At 49.2% G+C, this 12,210-nt stretch overlaps 1 protein-coding gene across 2 annotated transcripts; it reads right to left on the minus strand.

The window, feature by feature from the left end:
* Positions 1-1,585: 1,585 nt before the first annotated feature.
* On the minus strand, positions 1,586-11,613 carry DYRK2 (dual specificity tyrosine phosphorylation regulated kinase 2). 2 transcript variants are annotated; one of them, XM_032645498.1, is made up of 3 exons: positions 11,186-11,613; positions 10,465-10,613; positions 1,586-3,504 (listed from the first exon to the last, which is right to left on the minus strand). In XM_032645498.1, the coding sequence occupies exons 1-3, from the start codon at positions 11,232-11,234 to the stop codon at positions 1,897-1,899; spliced, it is 1,806 nt and encodes a 601-aa protein (XP_032501389.1). In that variant the 5' UTR covers positions 11,235-11,613; the 3' UTR covers positions 1,586-1,896. The 2 variants fall into 2 exon arrangements, with proteins under 2 accessions (XP_032501389.1, XP_032501390.1); XM_032645499.1 differs by lacking the exon at positions 10,465-10,613 and having other exon boundaries at positions 1,613-3,504; positions 11,186-11,612.
* Between the last annotated feature and the right edge of the window lie 597 nt (positions 11,614-12,210).

Below are 12,210 nucleotides of genomic sequence, written 5' to 3' on the forward strand. Positions count from 1 at the left end.
CAGAAATGTGTACAACAGGCTAAAGAATTTGACTAGGGGAAAGAAGCTATAATTTCTAAAAACAGAAGTATAAATTAATTTATCAGTGACACCCTTAAATAGTAAAGCAAATATCAACACCACTATCTTATTAATAAACTAATCTTATTACTGATTTTTTTGGCAAATATCTGTAATAGTTCCTGAGCGTTTTTCTCCACCATCAACTGACAAAGCCTCAAGACAAGTGAAGTGTTTTGTTCAAAACTACCTTTTTTTTCTTAACAGAGAAACTGTAGGATTAATATTAAAAGAACTTAACCGGAAACTTTCTTGGCCTCGCTGGGGACCATGCTTTAAGTACTTGTAAATCAATTTACAGGCAATCAATACAATAATATCTGTGCATATAAAAGAGTATTTATCCTAATTTATACTACCCAAAACCTATTGTCCAAACAGGCAGAAATCTTTCTATATTAAGTTGCACATACTAAAAAATTTTTTCCACGTGCCTTGAAATTGATATATACCACTGTTCATACATTAGTGATAAAATACTGAAATTTTCACTGTGAAAATAATTATTATTCAGAGGAGAAAATATTCTTTTACCTAACTCTCAGTTACTTTTCCAGGTAAAGTGTCATTCCCACAAAAACAATCAGTGCAATCCAAACGAAAGTAAAATAAAACAGAGGAATGTAATGTCTGTGGTTCTTCTAATGATGCATAGAGTAAATCAAACCATTTAACTTGAGGCTGAACTTTTCCTCCTTCGAATCTGTTGTTAAAGCTGGCCTTGCTCAACAAGCACAGTGACTTCTGTTCACGAAGAGGATTTTCAACTCTCTCTCTTTTTAAAGAGTTGATGCTCTCCCAGGCTAAGAGAACCTTACTGTGGCACGTGAAAAGTGTGAACTCAGTCTAATCTGCTAAACCGTCTTTGGAACTATGGAAATCCCCACCTTAAGTAGCTAGGCTGTTCTTTTTTAAAGTGGAATATGAAAAGATGGGCATAATCACAGCTAAAATGTCTCTCTTCTGTATCAGGAGTCTGGGATATATATTTGAAGGAAGAAAAAGAAATTAAATGCAAGCAACAGATGTGTGGTGAAAGAAGAACAGCAGGGAGAAGAGCAAAGAGAGGGGAGGAACAGTTCATGTAATACATTTCTAAATTTAGGTGCAAAACCGATTTTGTTAAACAAGGCTTCTTTGCAAAACAGCTCGCTGATCACATTGGAGAATCTGGAGGAACACACGTTTCCATTCATCCACCAGGTCTGCTTGGCCGGCCGTTAGAATGTCAGAATGCTAACTGGGCATTTCAACTGTGGGGATTTCATTTTGTCTCTGAGCACTATTTTAAGGGAAAAATCTCTAAGGTACAGTTTTTCTTAGAATATCATTTTCATCCTGACCATTCTCCTCCCACCATCACTACCACCTGGGTAACTTATGGAAAGCGGAAGCAGGACAGGCTGCACCTGTGCATGAACCTGAAGCGTGGAGAGAGAAGGGGGGGCCTTCGGAGGCAATCACCTTGGGGAGAATATACTATGAACCATGAACACATAGTGAATGTCTTTGACACCAATCTGTAGATGCGCGGCAGTCATGACGTAATCAATGGCCTGCCACTGATGTTTATTACTCTGCCACACTAAATACAGTAAGGCTCATCGTACTTTTAGAACACAAAAAGTTTCAGAAAGTATAAAAACTTAAAGCATTGTCCCCATGTATTTTATAAAAACAAAACAAACAACCTTCTTACATTAAAATAAGTGCCAAAAAGATACAAATGAGTCGAGTTATTGAGCAAATAAAAACAGGTCTGAGCTACTCCTTTTCAACCCAGTAAGGCTCAGCAATGTCGTATCTTTCAGAATTACCAGCATCGGGGGACTGAGCTCAGCTAACAAGTTTTGGCAACACTGTCCTCTGCTGAATATTCCCATTGGCATCTGTCATCTGTGCCAAATTAGTCCTCAGTTTGGAGGCTGAGCTGGAAGGTGGAGGTAACTTGGAAATGGATGTGATAGCACCAGTGCTCTCGGTGATCCTTTTCACTGACGTCTTCTCCCCCGTTGGAGGCTTTGGCAGCCGCCTCCTCAGCCAGGGATGCCGCAAAGCCTGGCCAGGGGTCATGCGAACCGCAGGATCCCATTCTAAACACTGTTTTAAGAAGTCAAGGAAAAGGGGATCGTCACACCCCTTCAGTGCATTCCCCCACTCTCTGCTCTCCGGTGGGCCCCTCAGTTTCCCTCTCCGGGAACGGCCTCCATTGAGAACCACGGAGCCGTCTGAGAGAGTCGTGACAGTGCAGTAACGGGGATAACCCTTGGAGCTCACAAAATTTTTGGCTCGCTTGGATGCATCCAGCAGTTTCTGGGAGGGCATGCCCAACAGTTCAATCATACAGGCCAGCTGGTCCCCTTCATCTTCCCCAGGCAACAGGGGGTAACCAGTCAGGAGCTCCGCTAGGATGCAGCCCAGGCTCCACATGTCGATGGGCATGCCGTACCTGGCGCCGAGGATCACTTCCGGGGCCCGGTAAAAACGGGACTGGATGTACGTGTAGACCCGCTGATGCTCGTAACAACTGGAGCCAAAATCAATCACTTTAATCCCGCTTCTACCCTGCTGCTTCAGTAAAATGTTCTCGGGCTTCAAGTCACAGTGAATTATCCTGTTTTTGTGCAAAGCATCCAGGCACTGCAGGATGGAGTGGGCGAACTTGCGAACCAAAGGCAGGCTGAAGCCCTGGAACTTGTTCTTCTTGATGAGCTCGTAGAGGTTCATGCTGAGCAGCTCGAACGTCATGCAGATGTGGTTGCGGAAGGTGAAGTTCTCCAGCATGTGGATGACGTTCATGGTGTTGTCCTTGTCCTGCTTCCGCAGGTGCTCCAGGATGCGGATCTCCTCGGCCGCCTGCCGGTGGAAACGCTTCTCGTTCCTCACCATCTTCAGGGCCACGTGCTGGTGGACTTTGTGGTCATAGGCCTTGACCACCTGCCCAAAGCTCCCCTTCCCAATGACCTTGAGGACCTCGTACCTGTAAGCCACGTGATCGTGAGGCACCTGCACGTAGGATCCCTGGTCATCGTCGTAGCCACCGTTGTTCGGCCCGCCTGTCATGCCCTGGCGCTTCTTTGCGTTTGGACCCAAGAAGTATATTTCAGGGTAGTTGAAAATCTCGTGGTGTTCGAAGCTGCTTAGTTTTTGCATGTATTGCTTCATCGCTTGCTCGGGTGTCATGGAGATGGCTTTCACCTTCCCCACGCCTTCCAGAGACTTCAGAGAGGTGGAGCTCCCCTGCCGCCTGTGGATGCTCTCCAGCTGCCGCTCCGGCACCACCGGCAACCCCGTTTTGCCCACCGTTGTAAGCCCATTTGGTTGTGTTGTGAGCACTGTCCGCTTGTTACTGTTATCCTCAAACAGCTGCTGAACCTGGACCTGTCCGTGGCTGTGGCTGCCGACGTGTAGGTGGTCATTCATTGTGTGCTTACTGCCGCCAATCTGTAATTCAGAAAGGGAACATCAAGAGAATGGAAGAGGTCTGGCTGTTCAAAAGGGATATTTTATAAATCGGCGCCCACCCTCACCTTTACAAAATCCAATCTGGTTTGAATTTACAGCCAGAATCAGGTTTCTTAAATGGAAAGAGTTGTGCACAGGAGGGACCTCACGAACACCCCGGCAGGGAGAGCGGACGTGACGTGGACAGCCTCAGACAGAAGTAAAGGCAGAAGAGGTTGGGGGGCTGGGGAAGGCGATCAAAGTTGGGATCCGGAAGGAAAAGACCCCCATAGCTGCTACACGTAACAAAGAGTTTGCTGTACGTGTTTTCAGGGTTCTTAGAGTAAGTCCTGAGTGGAGGCAGAGACCATGCTTCTTGCTCGTCATTCTCTGCCTAAGATTCAGCACAGGGCCTGGGATATCACAGAGGTGCCATGCAGCCCATACTTGATATCACAATGAAAGAGGATACAGAAAAAGCATGAACACGTCGGCACTCTACTGGCTCTCCCGCCCCCAGATCGTAACATTTTTCACACTTCACTTCGTAGCTTCTCTGTTATCGTGAGGGCAGGGACCAGGCCGGTCTTGTTTACTACTCCTTCTCCAGTGTTTAGCTCTATTCTGAGAACACTACTGTCTTCATTCTCGGTCTTCTCCACTACCTGAAAATCGAACTAATTACACCTAGGAAAGTGCATGATCCAGAAGCAAAGAAAACTGTACTTTTAGGCTGGAAAGATTCCCATGTAGACATGCACTCTGTAGCATCTTGTAAACCCCAAACGTATTTTTAAGTTTCTGGGCTTCACCGGCTGTGATGACCATTTAAGGCCATTCAGCCCCACAATCCAACCGCCACCCTCTTTTGGGCCTTCCTTTGGTCAATGGCTTGGCTCTCTCAAGACATGTGTTTCTCCAGGCTTCTGGGATACTCAGCTTTCTGACAAGGAATACAAAGTAGCAATTTCTATTTCAGGCACACATGCCATCCACAAACATTCCTGTCTGAACAAAACTGATGGCATAAGCCAAGGGGCCCCAGCCTTCCTACTGAGAATCTACTTGGGATTTCTTTCAAGCATTGTTATGGCCAAGAGGTGAGGGGTAGAAGCGGACTTGCAGCCAGGATCCCCTCCCAGTTAGGAATTCTTGCCAGCCTCAGACAATCACTCACAAGTCTTAAAAGCATCCCACTAGATGATTTTTACATGAAAGCTTAAAGATCAACTTGCCTCTCACAATCCACCTCATTCATTCAGCCAGTGTTAGCTGAGGTCTAACCACACATGTGGCAGAGTCCCTGCCCTTCAGGAGCTCACAATCAACTAGCCGAAGTCCTCTACTATCAGTATTTTTCCCATCAACTCCTCCGAAATCCTACCTCTCGGGCTTTACATATCACTAAATGCGTAGAAGTGCTCTGTATAGGTAATATAATTCAGGAAGTGGTTTGGGACTACCCAGATTATAAAACGAAATTCCAAGTCCTTCTTACTAGGAGACCAAGACCTTCAAATTTTCCTCAACTGACACACAGCATGCACAGGGACTATCTGAGGCATGCACTTTCTCTCTGCAATCTTCTAAAACAAAGTAGAATATAGTAAAGTACTTGGGCCTTTCTGAAGTATGACTTCATTGAGAGATTTTATTTCTCAGATTTCTGGAAGACTTCTAGATGAACCTTTTTATTAAACTCACAGATGATATTCCACGCTAAGTGAACTTATCTTCTGTCAGGTAGCTGGACAGGTTATTTTATCCTCGTTCTATGCCCAAAGCAAAGCAGTTCATAAAAAGGCATTAGGAAGTCCTGGGTATATACAAAAGCGGTACAGGCTTGTCCATGGATTTTTGTTCCCAAGCCTCAGTCTCTGAACCTCTCCTCCTCTCCACTACGGTCTTTCAAGCACCCGGGAATAAAAGGACCTGAAATTAGAAATATATGTCTCCTAGAGAACCATTCTCTTCAGGGCAGCTTGGAGAGATTTCAGAAGAAAAACCGACATTACCAGCATACATGCTACAAAAAGCATGAGGCTTCACTGGGGACAAAATTAACGTTGGGGCTTTAGGAACTCCTAAAAAGAGGACAAAGTAAAACGTTCTGAGCTTCAGAAACCAACTTATTTTTGCAAGAGCAATTTTAATGTTCTGCATAATTCAAAATATCATCAAAAAAAAGCTGAGTGACTAGAACTAAAGAGAGTTTGCCAATTAACTGGATCACCTCCTGTCTTTCCAACTACCTTCTCTTGGTCTCCTCCACAACAGCAATGAAGAAGGGTTCCAGAGTTCCCCAGGGTTCAAGCCTCAAGTGGCTGGAGGCTTCTCACTCCCGTTAACTCTCCCTGGTCGACTATGACCACACCAGGGCTCCAGCAACCCCCCAGGGGCTGACATCCGCCACATGTACACCTCTAGCTAAAAGGAGCCCGATCTATGTCTCCCGAGCTCAAGACTCCCTGTATCCAACTCCAGATCAGCTACCTTTCCCACAAGCAACTCAAACTCAACTCACACTTTTTCTACCAAAACCATTTCCTCCTCCCACAACCCTCAATTTCTGGTCAACAAGAGGCTTCACCCCCGAATAATCACTCTATCTCCACGTCTCCCACACCTTCCCAAGTCACCGTGGAGCCCCGTCATTCCTATCTACCCCACTCCCCTCCATCCACGCTGCCTCACCTCACACTCCTGCTGTCTCTCACTGGGACAACCGAAGCAGCCTCTTAACATGTCCCCTTGCCTCTAAGTCTAGAACTCCTCAAGTCTCTTCTCTCCACAGTGCTTCTGGAGTTACCACTGAAAAGTGTCACTCTGACACTGCCCTTGCTTTTGCTTAAGGCCCACACAGGCACCCCATTTCCACAGATAATATGAGACCTCACAGGCAAGAACATGAGGTTCTCAAATGCAGAGCTTATATGACCCGAGTCCTTCCAGTGTCACCCACCACTGTCATATTCTCTCCGAGAACAAGCTGGATTCCCCAAGACCCATGGAGACACCACGCTCTTTTACACTCTGTTTTTGGGGAGGTTATGTTTCATAATGGTTAGGTGTCCAGGGATTTTCAATTAGATGCATGGGAAATGAATCCCAGCTCCACCACTTACTAACTGTGTCACCTTGGTCAATTTACTTAATCTCTCTAAACCTCAGTGTCCTTATCTGTAAAAAGAAGGTAACAAAGCGACCTCATTAGGGCCATTAGGAGGATTAAAGAAGGTAAAAGATATAGAGTGCTTACTATAGTACTGAGTAAAGGAGAGCTAAAGTTATTGCCCTTTCCAAAAGCTGCTTGGAATCTCCTTCCTAACCAGGACTACATGGTAAACTCATACTCACCCTTCAATGCGCAGTTCAACTCTCACCTCTTCTGTGAAATGGTCCCTTTCCCTTCCAGGGTGCTCACAGAGCACTGATATATTAAAACACTTATTTCGTTTTACATACCTGTTTTCACACGTGATGTACCCACCTGGCTGTGAACAATTCCAGGGTGGGGTCACCTCTTATCTTTTTAAGTCCTTATTGACATAAACCCAACATACAGGAAGTACTCAGTCAATTTCTGTTGAGTGGAAGAACTAACTCTCACCTCTCTGAGTTATTCTTAAGAACTACCTTTGTACCTTCATAAGAAAACATGAAGTTAACACCCAGGGAATTGGGACTTGTCTCCAGTGACCCAAGTCACAACATGTTAGGCTTGCATTGCATCGGCAGAGACTTGGAAGCAAATGACAGCCCATTAAAGAGTACTTGTAGCAGAAGAGATCAACTAAACACCTAAAAGTGACATGTGGAATCTTAAAAACTTTCCAGATGTTAGGGAGATTCATTTTAGAGGCTCTAGTAGAGGAGGATTTTGAGTCTTAAACACTGTGGGACTCTACAATCACAACCCAGGTCGGAAGCGCAATTGACTGATCTATAAAAAGGGAGGAAAAAAGCCCTAGAAATGCCAAAACATTTCCACAAGACATATGCCAGGACAACACCATAAACTTAAGAATGTTTAAAACCTCTCACTCACTTTTTCCTATTTGCCAATGCCTACCTAGCACAGTGCCTCTCAAATTTAAAAATACTGAATGAATGTAATTATTAGATACCTACAACGTATGGGTTGAAGCAGAGAGACCTCCAAAAGCCCTCTTTGACCATGACACATTTTAGCATTAAAAATTATTTAAGAACAATAGTCTAGTCAATTTGGTAGTTTTAATCTCTTCCAAAAATAAAAGGGAAAACAGCACATACTTCACTGTGCTAACATTTCTGGGAGTTTTAAAACTTTGCTGAAGTCATCTTAGAAATGCTGTATAGTGTTATGGGAATAGAACTGAGTCCAAAAAGATCGGAATTCTAGCTCCTCCTCAAACACCCTGACGGTCTGTGTGGCCCTGAATCAAATGTCTTTTTCTTCTATCAAACATTACTGTTTTTTAAATGGGAATATTCATTCTTCTTTGACTCCTATTACCTTATAAAGGTAAAACCGGTAATTGGAGAGTGCTTTAAACGTTAAACAGTTATGAAAGTGATACAATACTAATATTTCAGAATTTTAAAAATAAGCACATTAATATCTCCCATACAACATTAAAAAGAAAAAAAAACTAATAGGAATCAAAATAGTTATTGGGTACACTTTTAGGACAGAGATAAAATGACTAAGTATAATATATCCATGGCGATAGGGTACAAAAGGGCAATGCACTACATAAATTCCGAAGTTTATAATCCCTATAGTCATATGTTTATCTACCTACTGCATCATTTACAAGAGAAAATATGGGCAAACACAACGAGATTATTTTCCTCTCCGTAATGCCCTTCCCCCCACCCATTCAAAAATAGCTTTTCCTAGTTGTAACTGCTGTGAAATTAAAAACTAAGAGCTTACAAAAACCTGAAAGACATATGGACACATGGATCTGCTAAGGTTCTTGCATTTATAACAAAACTAATACAATTTCCTAGAATTAGCAGTCAAGCAGTGTGTTAAAGCTGGACTCAGGAGGGCCTGGGCTTTAGCTCCAGCCTTGATAGGAGTTGGCTCAGGAGTCTTGACCGAACCAGTTCACTTGTCTGACTCTTTCCTCATCTGTAAAATGAAGGAGTAGAACCAGATAAACTGTGGTCCTTTTACTTGCCTGTTTGAGGAAGTCTGCAATGCTGTGCAAATAAAATCAAAACTAAAGAACAACCAAAACCCAAATTCACACTTTCAAAACCAAGCTTCTAGTGATCAACAGTTTACTGAAGTTCAGGTGAGTTAAACACAGGTAAATCTGGTCGATACCACAGCAAAATACACGCACCATCATTAGGAGTCCCGAGAAGCACCCGCACGTCTTCTCATTTCTGCTCCACCACAGGCTCTTCCTCTAGTATCATTTTCTGTCGTCTCATTACATTATTTCAGTTGTAAAGAGGCTCTGATCAAGCAAAGCCCACCCTTATGTAACTGGAAGCCGGATGCAAACCAAGTAGTATTTCTTTTCCAGGTCATACCAATTCATGTGATTACATTCACACATGGAAAAAAACTGGATGTTGTATTTTCCAAATTGTCAGATGATTCCAAACCAAACGGAAACACCTAAACCCAATGGCAATTTCTCAACTAAAACATCACTGTGACAAGAACATTCAACTCTAATTAACACAGAATCAACAGCCTACTGATGCTCTTCCATTAACCACAGCCCAACAGACTGGTTAACTTCTGTGCAGTGAATTCTTAGCCCCTGGGTCTAGATGTGTCAGGAGAGACAGAAAGAGGAGGAGAGAGAGAAAGAAAATGTAAGAAGCACAGATGTCCAGGTCTAAGAGAAAATATTCCACTCTAGCCATCCGCTTATAAATTCATCCCATAAACAAGTTTCCCCATAACACATGACCCTCAGAGCTGCTCCTCTGAAGGCTAGAAATGGCCTTTTCTGCAAGAACTTAACTTTCCCTTGGCAACCAAAGCCATATCCTTAGCAAGCACCCCTCATACAGAACCATCTTAGGCAGTTCCTCTGGAAGATCGAATCGTAAACAAGACATTGGAAGCCATCAACTCCTCCAGGGCACATCTCCCCTAGGCTGTCAGCCACCATCCAAGGGCTATCTCTGGGAGCCGAGAAAAGGTACGTACTGAAATCAAGCCCAGCTTGCTGATCTCTGCAGCCACCAGTCCCGCGCCGAGCTCCCAGTTCCCTCTTGGCCCTCTGAGGGACCACAGCACCTGTCAGGTGCCCATCCCTTCCCACCTCCTTCCGAGGCAAAGCTGGCCCTTTTCTTTTCAATAATATCCAACTGCAGGATCCTACAGGGGTGGCGCGTTGTTCTGACTGCTGCTGCGGCTCTTATTTTTGTTAATGTTAATTACAATTTCTGCTGTGCTCAAACCTGTAGCACTCGTAAAACATGCTTCCACACGCGGAGGACAACTGTCGGTGCTCCCTGCTGGGTAGAGCCAGGCCCGGGATGCTCTTTGGGGCATCGATTTTCCGGGCAGGACGGCCTGGCTGTCCCCTAACACATATCTGTTTCTATAAATACCCACTACCCAACGTGGTGGTGGAGGGGCAGGGATGTTTATCGGGTCAGGGAAAAGGAGCTCGAGGAAGCAAGGACGGAATAAAAAGGGGGGGGGGGGAGCGAAGAGAGAAGGAAAGCGACCAGGAGGAAGTTCCGAGGAAGAGGAGCGCAGGGGTGGGCGGGCTCCAGAGGGGAAGTGAGGGGCCCACGCCACGAATCCTCCTTTGTGGCTGCAGCTTTGGGCTCGCTCAAGTTCCAGAGGGCGGCGTCCCGGAGAGGCCACTGGCGTGAAGACACTCGCACTTCGACCTCTCTACTCTCTCCCGGCCGCATTATCCCCCAAGTCCGGATGCCTGTGCCCCGGACCCCTCCCGCCCCCCCGCCCCCCGCCAGCCGTGGCCTGGGTCTTACCGTGTGGGCTGCGGTGGCAGCGTTGCTGGCCCGGAGCGGCGGCAGGGCGATGGGGGAGGGCGGGCCGGTCCCCACTCCGCTCCGGGGAGCCCCCGCACCGAGCCCCGGGGAAGCCTGAAGCTGGCGAACGGCGCTGTCCCCTCCTCGGCCTGGCAGCCACGCGCGGGAGGAGACAAAAGAGGGTCAAGGGGGAGAAAGTCACCCGGACCCGGTGGCCCCGCCCCACCCCTCCAGGCTGCCGAGCCCGCTCTCCCCGGGGCAGAGCCGGGGACCGTGAACGCGGGCGTCCCGGAGCGGCAGGAGGCTGGGGACGCAGACACCCGGCGCTCCCGCGGGGCGGGGCTCAGGCGGCTGCAAAGTTAAGTCGGGCCCCTGGCGCGCAAGCGAGTTCGCGACCCGGCGGTGGAGCCGGGCCGGGCGCGGGCCGGCGGCTCACGTTGCGGGAGGCCGCAGGCCTGGAGTTGGGCTGGAATGCCGACCCGGGCGCCGCCGCCTCGCGCCAAGTCCCGGGCGGGGGAGGCCGGGGACGGCCCCAGGCCGGCTCGGAGGAGCCTCGGAGCTCGCGTGTAACAATGAGCGGAGCCGAGGCGAGAGCGCGCCGTCCGCCCGGGGGACCTCGCGCCGCCCCGCCGCGGCGCAGACTTTGTTCGAGGTCCCGCTGGTAGCGGGAGCCCGCGCCACGAGGGCTGGCCCGGGGGCCGCGGGGCCCGGGCCTCCTTACCGGTCGGGTAGGCGGCGGGAGCGGCGGCCGAAGGTTTCCTGGTTAACATGGCCGCTGGAGAAGAAAATGCATCTCAGGGCTGCCGTCTCCGTCTCCGCCGCCGCCGCCGCCCGTCCTGCTGCTACTCCTCGCGGCCGCCACCGCCGCGCCTCCTGGTCGCCCCTCTCGCGGATCTCCGGCGCCTCCTCGCCGCCTCCCGTCAGCTACAGCCAGACACACACAGTCCGCTGCATCCCCTCGGCTCGGGCCCGCCGCCGCGAGCCCCCCGCTCTCCTCGCCGCCGCCGCCGTCCTCCTCTTCCTCGGCCGGCCGCAGCACCCTCCGGCCCGTGCACATGCCTCGCCCTCCCCGGCGCGCCGCGGGCCTCCCCGATTCCCTCACATAGGGCGCGGGGGAGCTGGCTGCGCCGCCTCGGCCGACTGGTTCGGGAGCCTCCTCCCGGGCCCGCGCACGCGCGCCCCCGCGCACACTCGCCAGGCGCCCGCGCACCGCGCGGCCGGGAAGGGCAGCCCCGCCCCCGCTCCCTCAGCCGCCGGGCAGGCCCCGCCCCCGGACTCCCCACCCCACCCCAGGCCCGGCCACAGACTACCGCGCACACCCTCCCCGACCCAGCCGCCCACCGGAGTCCCTCCCACCCACTCCTCCTCCCAAGCACGCACCCCAGTCGTCGGCATAGCCACCCCTCCACTCCCCCGAAAACTCTGCAGCCTCTGCTCGCCCTTGGCCTCCCCCTCCGGCCTTCTGCACGGTTCCCTCTGCTAACGGCCTTCTCCCCTCCCCGGCCTCGCCCGCCCCTGCAGCACCCCACCCCTTCCCTGCAGCGCAACCTACCATTGCTTCCCTCCCACCGAAATCGCTGCAGAGACCCCCCCCTCCCCTTCCGAGCGCACCCCCAACCATATATGCATTTTCAGCTTTCTGAACCTGATGGCTGCTCACAGACAATACTGCCCCCCCCCCACCGCCGCCTTCCGGGTCCCAGTGGCTTAAGCACCTCCTCTCCCCAATTGATCAGGTAAATAACT

The sequence above is a fragment of the Phocoena sinus genome, chromosome 10, assembly GCF_008692025.1.
Source record: "Phocoena sinus isolate mPhoSin1 chromosome 10, mPhoSin1.pri, whole genome shotgun sequence".
In the NCBI taxonomy this organism is placed as follows: domain Eukaryota; kingdom Metazoa; phylum Chordata; class Mammalia; order Artiodactyla; family Phocoenidae; genus Phocoena; species Phocoena sinus.